This window comes from Tachypleus tridentatus, chromosome 6, assembly GCF_004210375.1.
Source record: "Tachypleus tridentatus isolate NWPU-2018 chromosome 6, ASM421037v1, whole genome shotgun sequence".
NCBI lineage: Eukaryota > Metazoa > Arthropoda > Merostomata > Xiphosura > Limulidae > Tachypleus > Tachypleus tridentatus.
Window position 1 is genome coordinate 132,702,615 of NC_134830.1, and position 17,229 is coordinate 132,719,843.

Here is a 17,229-nt window from a genome sequence, read left to right on the forward strand (position 1 = left end):
ACCAATTCATATAATACCTATTTTTGACTTCTATGCCCAATTAGGTTTTAATCTTGGCCATGTTCAGTGAGGGCCTTGAAGATTTTGTTCCCTTTAGAGATAACTTTTCATTCTGGACTTTTTTTGAAGGTGAGAAATTTTCTGCAAGTCATAAACAATCAGATCTGTAATATTTCTCTATTTTTAGTGGCCCAGTCAAATTTCCAACTGGAAGTCACTGTGTGGACTGGTTTGTGGACCTCCCCTAATACTTTTATTTCACATTATTTGCATGGTCTGGCAGTCTCTTCATCTGAGGATTTTTGCCTACTCCTGTGCAATTATCTTGACCACTTCTGCTAAATTATATAGAAGGGTGAGTATTTCCTTTGTTGCCTTTCAGTATCCCTTACACTCTTACAGGATCCCACTCTGTAGTAAGCATTTCCCAAACAGGTGTGCTTTTATAAGGCCAATTACATGCTAGCAACCACTAACTCAGAATACTTTATACAGGTTGTAACAGGCTCAGTGGAGATGTGTTTCGTAACACCACCTAGGTGCTGACCAGGTATTATTTCTGTTCTGTGCTAGATCACTCATGATTTAAGCATAAGGAGATCTTGCCCATCTGACTGAACTTTGGATTGATTAAATTGAGGTTGGTTTGCCTTCAACAGTTTAAGAAACTTGTTTAATCTATTGCTATTTTTCCAAAACACTGTTTCTCAGGACTCTCCAATGTGCATTACCTCCAAATTTCTACAAGTTGGAGATAGTCTTTACCACACACAGAAGACAAAAGCTTTTTCTCTAAAGTGTTAGAATGACTTTCTTCATTCTTGAAATAGAGTACAAAGTTTGGGGCTCTCATATCCACTTACCTGGATATTTTTTTCATAGATGTTGGTAAGTGTGGTATCAGCCTTCTTGTGAGCCTACTTGTAATACCAGTTCAGACCTTATGCTTGAGTATCTGGTTGAGGTGTGTGTGGTCCTTTTCTTTTATCATTGTTGGTTCAGTACATTGTCCATAGAAGAGGGCCTACTCTCTTCTCATAATTCTGAATCTAATGTGGCCCTATCCTGGGTCCTTGGTTGAGCACAGTTGTTCCACATCCTCCCCATAATTCTGGGGGCAAATGCAAAGTACCTTGCCCACATGGTTGGGGAAGAGAGGATGAATATTCATAATTCCAGACCAGATGAGTTCTGTCTTCTTTGGCTTTGAGTTAGGTATACACTATCTCATCATTCCAAGCCTAGGGTGTTGTCTTTTGGACTTCTTCAGGTGGAGGGGAAAGTTTGTCCACTTCAGTGTTGCTTACTTTCTCATTGTGATTGTGGTGGCTCAGGATTTATTATTCTGGCTACAGGTTGGGACCCACTTATAAGTATATCTTTTAGACATTTTTGGTCCAGTTGCCCAAGCCATCAATGTTGGATATAGGGACCATGACCATTTAACTCCAACCCTGAGTAGTGGAACCTCAGCTATCTGGTTAGAGCTGGCCTACAATAATGATAACTTGTAAAATTTCACCTGTGATGCAGGAATTCAGTTTTTGGAAAAGGGCATACCTGTTCTGGATTTAGTGCAGTTCCCCCACAAGGGTACAAATTTTCTGTTGACACACCCATAATCTATGCAGGTGCTTTTTGTATGGATAATGCCCTCACCAACTCTTCCATCTTATCCATGTATGATTCCAGCCATAAGTGTGAGAGGAGGTATATAGGTTTTGGAAGTTTACATTTTCCTAAATTAAAAGTGTATTTGTAATAATCTTTATTTTCTCCTACTCTCTCATCCTTCTCCTCACTAAGAGCTGGTGTTAGAGACTAGGACTGAGTCAGTCTTGAAAAAGTGATAACATTATCTAATTGAGGTGCTTATATACAGTACCAGGATAGCAGGTGCAATAACGTAGATAAAGAGTCTGAAGATTTCCCAAGTTGTAACTTAACTTTTAGTTATTTAAATATTGGAAGGGCACAACTATGTGTCTTTGATTCTTTCAAAATGTTTTGAAAGAAAAATTATAATGGGATGATTGTTATTACATTTATATATGTGGTGTTCTCATTTTTAACTCTAAAACAGCAGCCATCATTACTTGATGCTGCTACCTACAACATTCCTGCTGTTTAACAGTTAATAAAGTTATCACAGAGAGATTATAATTAGTTTTTTTATAGGTTGGAGCTATTATAGAGTAGGCCTCAGCAAATATTTTGAGATATTGGAGCTACCCTAAAAACTCAGGAGCCAGATGTGCCTAACGTCACTACCATTTGTATTGAGAAGTGTGGAGAATACATATATTTCATTACTTTCACAACAATGATTGCATGATTAATGGTGTGAATGACCACTGGATATTACTGCCTGAACTATTGGTCCTATCTGAGTCTAAGTATGTGTGCTGATTGGTTGAGTTGGGAGAAAGAATAAAAACAGAATGGCACAAAATTAGTAGCTGTTTGTTCAACTGCATTTCATTCTTGAAATATATGAAGTACTCAATCTACCATTAACATCCTGGAAAGAAAGTTTGATTTAGAACTCAAAGAATGCAAAAATATTTCCTTGAAGTGTGTTTTGGTTGTGAGATTTTATTGTCTTTAGATAAGCTGCTGTCATCTTGAAGGGCATTAATATAGAGAAATATTATTTTCAGAAATACTATTCACCTTTAAAACAATTATTACTTTGTATAACTGGTGAGAGAAGTTTTGCTCATGTGCAAGCCTTCGAACAGAACTCCAACTCCTTCATGTATTAATGTGGACTTTGATTTAATCAACATTAGACTATACCTATCCACCAACAGTAATAGTATTGCAATAAATGCTCATTTTGTTCCTTTGGATGGAGGATGTAACTGAAAGAGGGTTAGCAATGATGCAATTTTTGTTGTACAGTATAGGTGCTGGGGCTAATGTTGTAGGTAAAGGTAGGCCAAAGGAGCTAATTGATAAATACAGCTTGGGTTGATAAAGAAATTTAAGGAAAAGGGTCATAACTTGATTGCATATGTCACTAGGGCTGGATGCTAGGCTTTGGTCAATGTATAAGGATAAGCATATTGGCTGGTTAGACATCTAGATTCAGTTGAATGGGAGAAGGGAGTGTTATGGAATGGGTAGTTTACATTTAAATAGGATAGGGACTGGCATCTTTGTAAGGATTATTAACTCTGCTGTAAGGGAAGTTTTAAACTAGGACTAGACAGTGGTGAGGGGTAAGATAAACTATATGCTTCTGGATCATGACAGTCTTAGCTTGCCATGTTCCTGGAACTATGAATTTGGTTGTGGGTTGACTGTCTCATCCAAACCAGATTCTCCCTATGAAGTGGTTCCTCCAACTGTAGTTGTTTTGATGGGTGTGTTCTCAATTGGGCACAACTCGTATCGATGCTTTAGCCACACTAGAACATCAAACATCCTTCTCTTTGATCTCCTGTTCTACACTCATTAGCTCCAGTAGTGAATGCATTCAAGTAGGATTGGAATAATCTTCACAGCTTTGCTTACCCTCTGATTCAACTTTTGCTCAGAGTTATTACTCATCCAAACCCCCCTGTGTTTAGTACTGCTTGTAGCTTTGTATTGGCCCACATAGCCATTGTTTTCTCTGCTCTAGCCTTGTACAACTTTCCCTACCCTTGCCTCTATCCCTACTCCATCAGCTTCAATTAGACATTCATCTGGAAGTCACTAAACTCTGTCTTTATAAAGGATTTTTGTCAGTTCCCTTGCCTCAGCTCTGAGATTGACTCCTCATGTCACATTTTTCCTCAGGCTTTGCTACAATTGTGTAGTTTCTACAGGTTCTGCTCCCCTTATTCACTTGCCAAATCTTCCCTCCTCTTTGAATTCATACTTCCTGTCATCTTACCTCTGCTATTCAAGATCTATTATGCAGAATAGCTGTTGATTGGATGGAAAGGATGGAAGATTGGAAATCCTATTTAGACCTGTCTGGGTTGAACTCTTTTTTGAAACTATCTTGCTTCACTATGGAGTCCTGCACCTCACTTTGGTTTTATTTCCCATGACTTTGGATGATCAAATCATTGTGACAGATGCCTATCTTCATATTCCAACTGTTCCAGTGCCATGGTGTTTTTTTTTGTTCATCCTCAAGGGTCTTTCAGTTTTGGGTAATGTTATTTGGTCCTTCTTAAGTTTCATGTGGTTTGTCAAGTGGTATGATCTTTTGTCAGTCATTTTCACTTGTTGGGTCTTTGGATTCTACTTTTCATAAACAATTGGCTCGTACTTGCTTCTTCCCATGCTCAATCAGTCAAATACCTGATTACTTCTTCAGGAAGTTAATTGCATGGGTAGTTTTTCTGATCTGTTGGAGAGGCATATTCTTAAACCCATTCAATATCTTATTTCAGCTGTGGCACTTTCTTATATTCACATCTTTGTCTGGTCTTTCTTCTCTGCTTTGGCTTAGGGGTATGGAGCAGACAGTTTTAATGTTCCTACCTTCTTTTCTCACAGCACAAAGGTTCTATATCTCTTGAGGATATGGGCTTCCTTGGAAGCTCTCATTCTGTTGAGATGCTTCACAACCAATATAACTTCTCCCATGATCAATTCATGGCTAACCTTACTTGGTGAATTGACAGAAAGCAGATGCAGTGGTGGTTCCCATTTGTGCACCTTGTCTGGTGTCTCATTTATTTACCAATGCTTCCTTGGTTGGTTGTAGGCTTTCTTTGATTCCTAAGATATTTCTCATCGATGGTGTGTCAAGGAGCTCACTATTAAATAGAATGTTTGACAACTGCCAATACTTCTGTCACACAATATCTGCACAATCTAATGCTCAAGCGGGTATCATCTTTCTCTTTGGTCATTCGACATGTCTGTTTGCTTTCGACTGGGGTAAGTTGACAAATTATTATTTTTTTATCTTATTTAGTTGATATACATCATATTTCATGATCTTGTTTAGTTAGGTATGCTTCATCCTTTTACCCTGTGGTTTGTATACATTTAAAGGGTCAATTTCATACTTTTATTTCTTGGTAGATAATTAACACTTTTTGAGAAGCAGCCTGAAAATTAATTGTGCAGTGAAAGGTGTAATATTATAATAGCAGTAATTTGTATACTTCTGTAAGGCTTACTGTTGAGATGGGGTTTAAGACAATTAGCTGCTTATCCAGTTGTTTGTGTATTTTTTATCTTACTGTTTCATATGTAAAAGTAGTAGAAGTAGCTAGCTACGCTGGTAGAGAGAGCACAATAGTAACATGATAAGTTCATTTTGAAATGGCGTGAAACTGATAGGTTATAAGAAAACAAACTGTTGCACTGTTAGTGAAAAATTGTATCATTGCTTAGAGAGCAGTCCAGGTTCAAGATATCTTGATCTGAATTACTCTATGCTCTTTTTGACTTCTCATTTACTCTCCTTAGTTTAGTAAGTTTTTGTACACAACTTTCTCAGCCATTTTATTTTTCTTTCTTTGGTTGTTGTGGATCTCTTTCAAACCTTTATTATCAATTGTCTTATCCTCATCTGATTCCTGTTTTGAACTGGAACACCTATTATTTAGTTCTCTGGGCTCTCACATGTCTTCTGTTTCAATCATTGACTACTACTGCTCTGTACAATCTTTCTATTAAGGCATATTTAATTCTTCTTATCTTTGGGATCTCTCACTTTGAAAGTTTGCCTTGGACACTTCCTGCACCTTTTACTAGGAGGTGGGGGTGGGTGGGTGATATCATTCTGTAACTGATTATTTCTTTCCAAAACTAAGGCTGCTTGTAAGGGTGATATGTTTTCTCCAATCAGCCCAAACTAGTCCTAATTGTCTCCTTAGTTTTTTACATGAAGTTTATTGTAATCTCTCTCACTCTGCCACCTTTCAAGGCAATCAACATCTTTTATTGGCATGAGGTTCATTTTCTTCTGATACCTTATCTCCTCACACCTAGACTAGGGGATGTGTTGCCCTCTTGGAAGATTATAGTTTAATGATGATTACATCATAGGCTGTTGCATTCTGGAAGTTAGATGTGAAAGGTAACACCTGTTTATTTTGTAGAGAGTTCAGTAAACTATCAGAGATGCATATTTAAATAAGGGAAATGTTGTTGGTTTTATTTAGCCTACTATCAGCATAAAGAAAGCTGTCACAGAGAAACTATTATTGTTTTTACATAGGCTGCTTTGGACTTGAGAACATTTTTATGAGGAAAAATATTATTATTTGTATGTAGGTTACCTTGAAGAAAGCTTTATGGTGAACTTGTTATTGTTGGTTTTAAGGTAAGTTTGCTAACTTGAATGAAGTTGTGACACTCTTGTATTTTGTATAAGAAATATTCATGGTAATGATATGATATCCCATGCTTTCTATAACTACTGGTAGCTCTATGTGATGGCCTGGTAATGGACTATTGTTCTCTAGATAAATATCTGTTGTAGGAGATTTTGCAGAATACACTAAAGGTAATGTTGTCCCATCCCTGTTTTTATTTTCTTTTTAAAAGCAATATGTTGTTTTCATAGGTGATTTGTTAGGTCCTGTTTTAGCAACCCAAAGGAATAGAAGTCTATGAATTGGTGTAGCATATATTTTTCATTTGTACTTGCATCTTGAAGAAATGATAATTGTTGATTTGGATATGTACATGACTGGGTACTATGTCTTCATGGTGATATATGTTATTGGTGTCCATCTGTGGTATAGTGGGGTCAGAACATTACCCTGATATTATGCACATCTCATTTTTTTATGTTTAACTGACCATTACTATTTGTAGCCTGCAGCCATAATAAATCTCTTGGAAGACTTTCATGACATGCATGCTGTGTACAATATTTGATACATTGATTCACTGACAGAATTATAATAGATTGTTAGGGCTTTTACAGCCACTAAAATAGACACACTTCACAGAGTGTGACAACATATTACCATTTGTCAATTACCAAGTATCACTCCTAAGACTTTGGTAGTTGAACTTTTGTTAGCTGTAAATACAGTTCTTGTGTCAATGTTTTAGACTTAGATTCTTATTAATTATATTGTTTTAAGTTTCATAGGAAGTTCCAGTGATAAGCTATGTAATGTTTTCATTTTCAATACCTTCTGTGTGTAACTGATAGCCTTATTTTTATTTGTTTTTGCTGGAATTACATCTTTGTTGCTTTACTAATGTGTTAAACATTAACTGAATTGTAACAATGTCAGAAGTTTGAAATGTTTTCATTCATACTTCATTGAATGACCAGGTTTAATTAAGTTGGTTTGATGTGCAGAGTGTACATGTAATTCATGGACAACCTCTACAGTTTGATAGTAACTTGAAGAGAGTCCCCATAAATATACAGGATGATTTTAACTGATCATTTTCATGCACCAATCTTAACTGAAAAATCTTCAGTAAAATTTAATCATTAAAATCAGATTACTGAAATTCATTTATTTGCTATATAAAGTAATATGAGGTTCTATTGTTTTGTGTTTCTCATTGTCACATAGCTACACTACTGAAATTATAGTAGTTTATATTTGCATTACAAGTTGTAGAAGTGAGCTTGATGTATTTAATGTTACATTTTAATTGTTAGGGACTTGTCAGTATTTTTAACTTGTGGCAAAAAGTATGTTTGTAAATAAAATTTTTATCCTCAGTTTAACAGTTTAATTTATAACAGTAGGTATTATACTATGTAGTTAGATTTTCACAGCATGTTTTTGTTTATTGTTAACAGAAACTGCAGACGATATATAAAACAGATGAATTAAAATTTAAACATCTAAGTAGCATTGTCATCCATGAAATGAATGATGATAAAGATAAAGATAAAGTTGGCACTGATGCACTTCTGTGGTTGAAGAGGTAAGTGTGTTCTATATTTCATTATTAGTTGGATTATAAAATGTGTTTTAACCCTCAAACAGCAGCCATCATCAACATTCATGCTGTAGGAATATTTTTAATCAGGATCATAAAATGGAATCCAGAAGTATTCCTATTGTGTTGTTAATAGTAGATTGCTTTGAAACAAAAGAATACATACACCTTTGTTGTAGAATCTAATTATATATGATTTTATTGTTTTGATTACCTTTTTTTAGTATGTAGCATACAACCAAAAATTGACAATATTCATGATTTAACTAAAAATTTCATATTAAATGTAATGAATATTTGGTTCAATTTTTATTGAGACAGATATCCTCGTTAATGTAGTGAAGTAGTCAGAAAATGTCAGTGTTGTGTCATTTATACTTTGAAATTAAGGCAGTAATGATATGACAATCTTTATTAAATATTAAATGAAAGTTATTAATTAGAGAGTAGTTATGAATTTTGTTTTTAATTATAAGGAAAAGCTGATATGTTATTTTCCATCATTACTTTTGATTACAAGGTACTTCAGTAAAGTAAGTGATCCAGTTCAAATCAAGTAATTTTGCATTGTTGAGTTTGCTGTTATGCTATCACAAAATATGTAACTCATTTTTAAATATCTTTTATGCATTACAGAACTTGTGTTACTTACCCATAACTCTTCATGTGTCAGGAGATCTTACATGAGCTCTATCTTCCTCCCATAGTCCAGATTTTTCTTATTAACAGTTGTGTTGGTATCTTTGCTCACTATGAATTCTTAAGTCAGTGTTAACTACTGCTGCAAATGTTTCTACTGATATTGGAAATTTTAAAACTTATTTGGTGGCCTTCCTCACATAGACTGCCTCTGGTGTGAAGGGACATTCTGTGGCTATATTTTGGCCCTTATGCATCAAGATATTCAGGCCAATACTTAATTATTGCCTCCTATAATCCTGGCAGGTTATCACACTGATGTGATTACTCTAGGGTGGAGTATCTGCTTTTCTCATAAATGCATTATATTATATTTGTTAGGCTTATTCACCTTTATTGTCTGAACAATGGTATTTGCCAGTTAGTTTTAGTTGTAAAAAAGAGTGCTGCTGGTCTGATTTATTTGGTTTTCAGGATTTTTCTTTTTTTAATTGTTGAAATATTTTCTGTCATGCCTGAGAATGCTAATGCCAAGTTGGTTGGTTAAGTACTTCAATCTCTATTTTCCACTTTTTTTTTTATCATTATTAATGTTTTTTTAGCAATCAAATAACTGTTAATCATCTTTTAGTGTAAACATTTTATCTCTTCTTACTTCTACAGTTCTTAAGCCATATTTTATATTGTTTTTTTGCATTGGTCTTTCATTTTATCTTCTGATTGTCCAGAGTAGAATTATGAAATATTTTGAAGAAACAAACATACATTTCTTGATGAGGAGAAACCCACTTGAAATAAAAATGTATCTTGGAATGGCTGGTATGGGTATTAATACTTTTACTGTTAAGGAGACAACAGTGTTTCGACCTTTCTAGATCATCTTTAAGTTATGAAAGAGAGAATTTGCAATTGACCATTGCTGGGGACATAACTTACTGATGAGAGTATAAATGGGTATGGGATTGTAGAGGGCATTGCATTGGGATATTAGGTTATTAATTAGTATAGGTATAAAGGCGTTTCTTTATATTGGCTTGATTTTGGGTTTAGTTGTTGTATAAGATTTTTGAGGAGGATGCCTATGGTCAACAGACTTTTCAGGACCAATCAGGATGAAGGATTATCTGTGTTTTAACTGTTTTTCTGTTTCATTTTTAATATTCTCGTTGCACTGTTCTCAAGCAGATGAGCCCCATCTTTTTGACACCTTGAGTTTGTAATAATTTCTATTTGAGTACCCACTAATTTGACCAGTTTTGTGACTTACTAACCTATTTAGATATGTATGAAGAGAGGTTACATCCCTTGGAGTTTGCCTACTTATATAACTTGACTGGGCTGCTCTCCCAAGACCTTATCAGCACATTAGCAAGACAGTTTTCCTCCTAAGTACTTAAGTCATCACCTGTATTCTCATTATAGGCTCCAAAGGTACAATTAATCTTTACTGCCCTAACCAACCATTTTTTCTTCTAACTAAAGAGCATCAATGGAAAATGGTTTCTTTACTAAGAAGAATGCATTTTACCTGAGTGTTCTTAACTGTAGTCTTTCTTTAAGGCTGGTCTGTTCCACTCCCTTTTCCTTGAATCCAGTTGTTAAATCTTTCTGGTTCTGAATTCTGGTTCTCCATCTTTATTACAGTCTAGACCACTGTATTCCAAACTTTCTCAATTCATGGCACCTTTAGTGTCTCAGCAATTTTTTTCATGGGGCCTTATGCAAAAAAAAAATCTAACAGTTCCGTTTATCAAGTAGTTAGGTCGAAATAACTTAAGTATTAAGTATTTATGCCCTAACAACTTAGTAGCCATTTGAAAGAATGATATTCATAAACTGAAAGTAGAAACTATCTTTATTTCATTTTTAAATAACCACAGTTACTAATTGGATATGTGTGCCTCTTCAACACTTCACAGCTTCTCAAACCTTGGAATCAGATTGGACACTGCCACCCTCATTTTCTGTTCCACATTGATTTTTGTGCAATACTTGCTTTCTATCACAGCAACCACCGTAAACCCAGCTTTGCAGAGATGTGACGTCTCAAATGGAATTAGGATTTGCTGAGCTTTAGCACTTAGCAGCTGATATTCTTCTTTTACTGATATCCAAAACTCTGTTAGTTCCATGCTGTCAAGTTTTGTTTTTAAAATCTTGTCACAAGACAGCTCAATAAGATTTCCTTTGTCTGCAGAGATAAATTCAGATGGGGTTTTAGCTTTGAATGGGTCTTGAATCCATGCAAACTTCACATCTTCTGGAAAGTAATTTTCAAACCAGTCACTGAGCTGTGTTAGGTGTTCTTCAAAAACATATTTCAGTTCTTTGGTCAAATCAACTTCATTAGATGTAACAAACTGCTGCAACAGGGGGTAACAGTCTTTTCCACCATCTTCATTTGTTTTTTCTTCTTTTCAGTAGTAACTTTTTTTCTAAGGGCTGAAACCTTCTCTGTGAGTTTCAGAATGTGTGTGTAGTTTCCCTACAGAGAGAGATTCAACACATTTAGTTTTTCGAAGTGATTGCACAGGTATGCTAATTTTGACAAAAAATCAGTAGCCAAGAAGTTTTTTAACACATTTGTGTTCTTTGAGATGAGAGTAGAGTTCCTGTCCTAATTTGAACACATGGGACAGTACATTTCCACAGGAGAGCCATCACGAGCTATGGCAGTACAACAAAGATGTGTGCTCAGATCCCATATTCTCACACAGGTTTTAAAAAAAAACTTTTCCTTTTATGGCTCAGTTTTTATAAGGTTCACCACTTTCAACACACTTTCCAGGACTAGGTTCAGTGTAGGACTCAGATGCTTTAGTGCAAGGGTTTCCCTGTGGATTATGCAGTGAGTCCACAGTGCATCAAGAGTTTTGCTTCATATGAGTGCCTGCAATCCTCCATAACAGCTGGATGTAGAGCAACCACCATCAGTACAGATGCCAACACACTTAGTCTAAGTTGTTTTCACACACAAGTGTCAAGAATCTCAAACAAGTCTTGAGCATTTGTACCTGCAGTGTTACTTTTACAAAAGAGAAGTTCTTCCATAATTTTGTCACCATCCATGAACTGTGTGTAGCAAATCAAATGAGCAGCCTTGTTACTATTCGTCACCTCATCTAGCTGTAACCCGAATTCCTTCCCTTTCATTTTATCAGTTAGCTGGTCGTTGAGGTCTTTGGTCATGTGTTAGATTCTATAACTGATAACATTGTTTGATAAAGGCACTTTTGAAAGCATTCTTCCCACAGATTCACCAACCATAATGTTCAACTTATCAGTTGCAGCTGGAAAAATTAGTTCTGCAATGGTGTGAGGCTTTTTTACATTTTGCAACTCTATATGCCACCTTGTAGGATGCTAACAAAGCATTGCTTGGTATTGATGCTTGTTTCAAAAATGTACCTTTTTTGTTCTTTCAGTTCTTTTAACTTTCTGGTAAAATAATCACTGAATTTACTAGCCACATTGGGATGATTGGTCTATAAGTGACATTTTAGTTCACTTGGAAGCATGCACTCTGGAGCCAACACTATTAGACATAATCACACTGTGGATGCTCTTCTTGATTGATATCTACCAAAGTAAAACCAAAATTTAGATAACTATCATCATATTTCTGTTTCTTCACAACTTTGCCACTGGTCTGTGGTTTGCCATCCTTTTCTTCACTCCCACACTTCTTATTAATGCTCAAAAATATTTCCATTTTTATGCACAAGGACTAAAATCAACAAAATAATTCATTGAACATTGCTAGACCTCTCATACACTTGATCACAACACCTTTCAATTATTGTGAATACTGACAGACCTGTAGAGTCGACAGGTATTTAAGTACAAAATTTGATAAACGAAGTTTGAGAAGTTACTGGTGTAGCTGAAAGTACAAGTAAACAAAAAACCTATCTCAAATATTCAAACATTTGGGAACCACTCATCTAGACAATTGAATTTCTGCTCTCTAGCTTATAGATTTATAATGTTATCTGTATTAGTTTTAGTTTCACCTTTTTCTACCTCTTATTTTATTTTTTGTTTGTGTGTGTGTATGTGTAAATATCATGACTTAATTATTAAGAGGTAGGACTGTGTGATTTAGATTTTACTTCTTACAACTAAGTAGAATTTCAAACATACATATTTCTAAAATACTCACTCACCTTTCCACATACATATTGTAGTGTTTTTTGTCATGATTGTAGTTTTAAGACATACGGAATATGAATGGGAAAGCAGAGTGTATATCAGATCTCCTGATGCATGTGCAATAAATCATGTGGAAGGTTGTCACATGAATGTAGAATTATGGGTAAGGGCATAAAGAACATTCAAAATTTTGAAGCATATGTGTATTAATAAACATGTAGGTAAACTCAAGAAGAAAAACCTACAGTGTTTCAGAGGTTAGTAATGTAACATTACACTCGTTATAGTTCTGCTTTCAAGATACATGATTTTTGTACTATGCGATAATGGTTTAATGTCCATTTGAAACATACAGTGCTGTTATTAGGAAAGGACGTACTGTTTAAAGTAACTTCATAAAATGTAAAACAAAAGGGATGCTTTGTCTCAAAATGTTTTTTTGTGAAATATAATACAAATTCTTTTTGTTTTCTGACAAGTAACCTTTACCAATCTCCTCCCTCTACCCCTGTTTGTATTACAGTGTATAACTAGCTGTTAATATAAGATAAAATTAGAGTAGTTGCACTATCACACGATTGACTATAATCACCTTCAAGTAGAAAGTATTTTTAAAACCCTCATATGATTGTTTAATTAGAGGAATATCTGTAGCTAACGATATGCATGTAAACTTAATGAGTAAGTGTTTAAATTAATAGATTTTTAGTTTTTTGTGTAGAAAAGTTAGAAAAACTGAAAGTATTGGAGATATTGCCAGCAACCTGGTATTCTTTATTGAGTTAATGATAGGTTCAGAAAGAACACCACTGGCTTTTTTAAATGCATATTTCTAAGCTATTATCGTAAGTTATAGGGTCCTTGATGAGTCACACAAGGCATTGGAATGAGAATAGATGCTCAATATTGCATTTATTACCTGGGTTTTTGTATGTATTTTAAACTGAAAATGAATGAATTCTTCCAGTGTTTTCAGTAAGTTCTTTCCACTGCGTGTTACAACAGGCAAAATCATGTTTGATATGAGTAGATATGTGGATTTCTCTGTTAGTGAAGGGTACATAAACAAGCAGGTTAATTGAGGGTTTAAAACAATGATTGTGTATTTTTTTATAAAATTTCCATAACCAGTTAATAAGATTAAAAAGCGTACTTTTTAATAAAAAGGAAATTTATGGTAGTTCTTTTAAACAACATGTTTTTATTATTTGGGCATATTATTCTACTATAATACATTATAATATAAAATAATTGCAATATTAAACCTTGAAACTGAATGGAGTGAAAAATGTTCTTTAATTTTCAACCATTACCATAAATATTTAATTTTAATTGAATAAATTAAATAATATGGGAAAATAAAAATATAATATCCCATTAATTTTATACGAATATGTATGTTTTGTATACGTTGTTTTACCACATTCAGGGTTTGAAAGTGTATTAATCATCTTAAGGTTTTATATAATTGAATTCCTTTATGCTATTGTCTCACACAATTTTTTATATAGGGCCCTGCAGTATATTCAAGTTTTTCTGTCCTACTTTGTTGAAGATTACGTCCAAGGAAATTGCACAGAGGACTTGGTGCCATTTTTCAGAAAAGCATATGAGGAAAAGCTAAAACAGTATCATGGATTTATTATTCAAAATCTCTTTGGAGTAAGTATTTGCTAATTTTTTGTATTATATATGAATATTGACTAAAGTGAAAGCTATACAAGATGTGTAGCTATGAGGAAAGGGCTATTTACATTTAGACAAAAAAAAGCCTTAAAAAAATGTTACAATTTCTTTTAAGTTATTTAAATTCCAACTAGTGTACATGTTATTTCAGTATCATTTGCTGTCTAGTAACTTCATGAAAAAACATATCAGGCAATTTGTCAGAGCAGACTGTGAAAGTTTTCAGTTCAACAAGCTCACCTTGCTAATTTGATTTATAACATAATCATTACCAAGATCTCATTTAGAACTCTAGAAACACAACAGCCAGGTGTGGAACTTCAGAAATAGAATTCTTTATGAAAGGGGCTCAGTTGTTACTCAGTATGAAATTTGTGTTCTATCTGTTGTGACTGTGCTTTCTGATTTAGCGTGTACTTGTTGTGGTTATGCTATCTGATTTGTGATCGAATCATTATGGCTAGTGCTGTCTGATTTGTGGTCTGTCCCTTGTGACTGATCCTGGCATGCTAGGTGGTTAAGGCGCTTGAATCGCAATCTATGAGATGCAGGTTTGAATCTACGTCACACAAAATAGGCTCACCCTTTCAGCCGTGAGTGCATTATAACATTATGGTCAATCCCACAAGTTGTTGGTAAAAGAGTAGCCCAAGAGTTGGCTGTGGGTGGTGATGACTAGCTGCATTCCCTCTAGTCTTACACAGCTAAATTAGGGATGACTAGTGCAGATAGTTTTTGTGTAACTTTGTGCAAAATTTAAAAACAAAGCCATTGTGACTGTTCTATCTGATTTGTAATCCTTTCATTGTAACTATATTTTCTGATTTGTGGTCTATCCATTGTGGCTGTGTTATCTGATTCATGACCTATCTATTGCGACTCTGCTTTACAATTCATTGTCTATCTAGATGGACGAGTGCATGGAAATGTATCACTTCTGGTCAACCATCATGTGCTCACCCTGTCTTTGACACTTGATACACCCTTGAAGGAAGGCCATAGCCATTCATGTTTCCTTTGATAATACCATCACTTTTTGTTCTCTCTACTTGTCTCCTGGACTTATGTTCAATCAGACCTTGATACTCTTGTTGAACAGTTGTCATCTTTATCTGGGAGATAGTAGTGAACACAGTTTTCTTTGTGGTGGTGCTGATATTGATGGGAGGGGTCATTACATTGAGAGTATACTTTCAGATCACATCTCTTCTTTCTTTGATACTGATTCTTACACTTATTTTCATGCATTAGTCAGTCCTTTACTTCCATCAGTCTATATATCAGCTCCCCTTTACTTTTTTTGGAAGGTTGACAGTGATCCATGGGGCAGTGATAATATTCTTATTGTTTTGATAGAGATTGGCTGTGATTGATGCCAGCTGCCCCTGAGTGTCATGGTGGAAGTCAGAGCAGATGGACTGGTTTTCTTGAACTTCTCTCTTGGAATTTGATCCTGCTGTTGTTAGTTTACAATCTATTAATGGCTGCATGGGATCTGTAACTGATTTCATTATTTAAGCAGCTGTTTGTTTTATACCTAGAACATTGACACATATTTCTATGGTATATTTGTCCATCACAGTCTCCAAACTGTTAGCAGACACTATAGGGTGAGAAACAGGCCTGGGATGCCTCTTTTAAAGCACATTGTCTTCCAGTGAGCACATGTTTGTGCTTGGCAGGTTAGACATCAGAGCCAAAAGGAAACTTGTATTAAACACCTCTTCCACCACTAGCTCTAAAGTCAAATAGGACAAGATTCAGAAGGTCAGTGGGAAGTATTTTTTCCATCCCTTTTCTATTTTGCTCTCCAATGACCAGGAAGTTGCTGATGTACAGAATATTGCCAGTATTGATGGTGAGAGCTCATATGTATCCAACACTTCTTCTTCTTCCCCCATCTTCTTGGCCCTCAGAGAGATTGCCTCTTTCCTTTCAGGCTGATCTTCTCTGCCACTATAATCTCCCTTTTTTGCTAATGGAACTGAAACTTGTTCTTTATCACTCTGGCAGTATATCGGTTGGACATGAAGATATTCATTATGAGATGCAGCACCATCTCTCTTTTCTGTCTATCTTTCTGTTCTTCTGGTTGTTTTTAATCAGATCTGGAAGGAGATTATTTTTTTTTATTCTTGGCAACAGGATATTTTCCTCCCTTTATCTAAACCAGGGAAGGATCCCAAGATTTCTTCTAATAATCATTCATTTGCTTTGACTATCTGTCTCTGTAAAGTTTTGGAGATAATTTGTTAATGCTCATCTTGTTTGGTTCTTTGAATCAAACGTCATCTAAAACAACCCAGTGCAGGTTTTATTGACAGTGTTTTACCATGGATCATCTGTTCAACTTAACCTCAATCAGGAAAGCCTTCCTCAAGAGAGAACATCTTGTTTCCATGTTTTTTACCTTGAGGAAGCTAATGACACTAGGTGGAGGTATGGCATTTTGCATGACCTGTGTTTGCTGTATAGGTTGCTTATCTATTCATAACTTTTTACTGGAGAGGCAATTCCAAGTCTGTATGAGTTTGACTCTTTCCTGCTCATTTACACAGGAACTTGGAGTCTCTGAGCTGTGTCTTGAGCATCACACTTTTCAGTATCAAGATTAATGCTATCACTATCCAACTTCCTCCTCCTGTTGCAAACAGGTTCTATGTTAATGACTTCCACAACCCATGTTGGTTGTTGAGCATAAGGTTTATTGAGCAGAGGTGCAGATCATCCTCAATCATTTGCTGAAGTAGACCACAGTGAACAATTTTACTTGTTCTTTTTCCAAAACCATTTGTGTGATCTTTTGTTGTCAACAAGATCTACATGGGTTCTGTCAGGACTTCTGTTTTGAAGATGCTGGACCCATATTCACCATCT

At 35.2% G+C, this 17,229-nt stretch overlaps 1 protein-coding gene across 8 annotated transcripts in view; it reads left to right on the plus strand.

Annotated features, from left to right (window-relative positions):
- LOC143253692 (glycolipid transfer protein) overlaps positions 1–17,229 on the plus strand; it is a 41,224-nt gene that overhangs the window by 15,155 nt on the left and 8,840 nt on the right. For 6 of the 8 annotated variants that reach the window (XR_013029780.1, XR_013029778.1, XR_013029779.1 and 3 more), the window contains exons 3-5: positions 188–355; positions 7,733–7,860; positions 14,178–14,328. Coding sequence is in view for 5 of the 8 variants with exons in the window: in XM_076507956.1 (XP_076364071.1) it covers positions 188–355; positions 7,733–7,860; positions 14,178–14,328 (447 nt within the window). In the remaining 3 variants the exon portion in view is untranslated. The remainder of the gene's footprint in view (positions 1–187; positions 356–7,732; positions 7,861–14,177; positions 14,329–17,229) is intronic. The other 2 variants (XM_076507958.1, XM_076507959.1) reach the window with 1 other exon arrangement.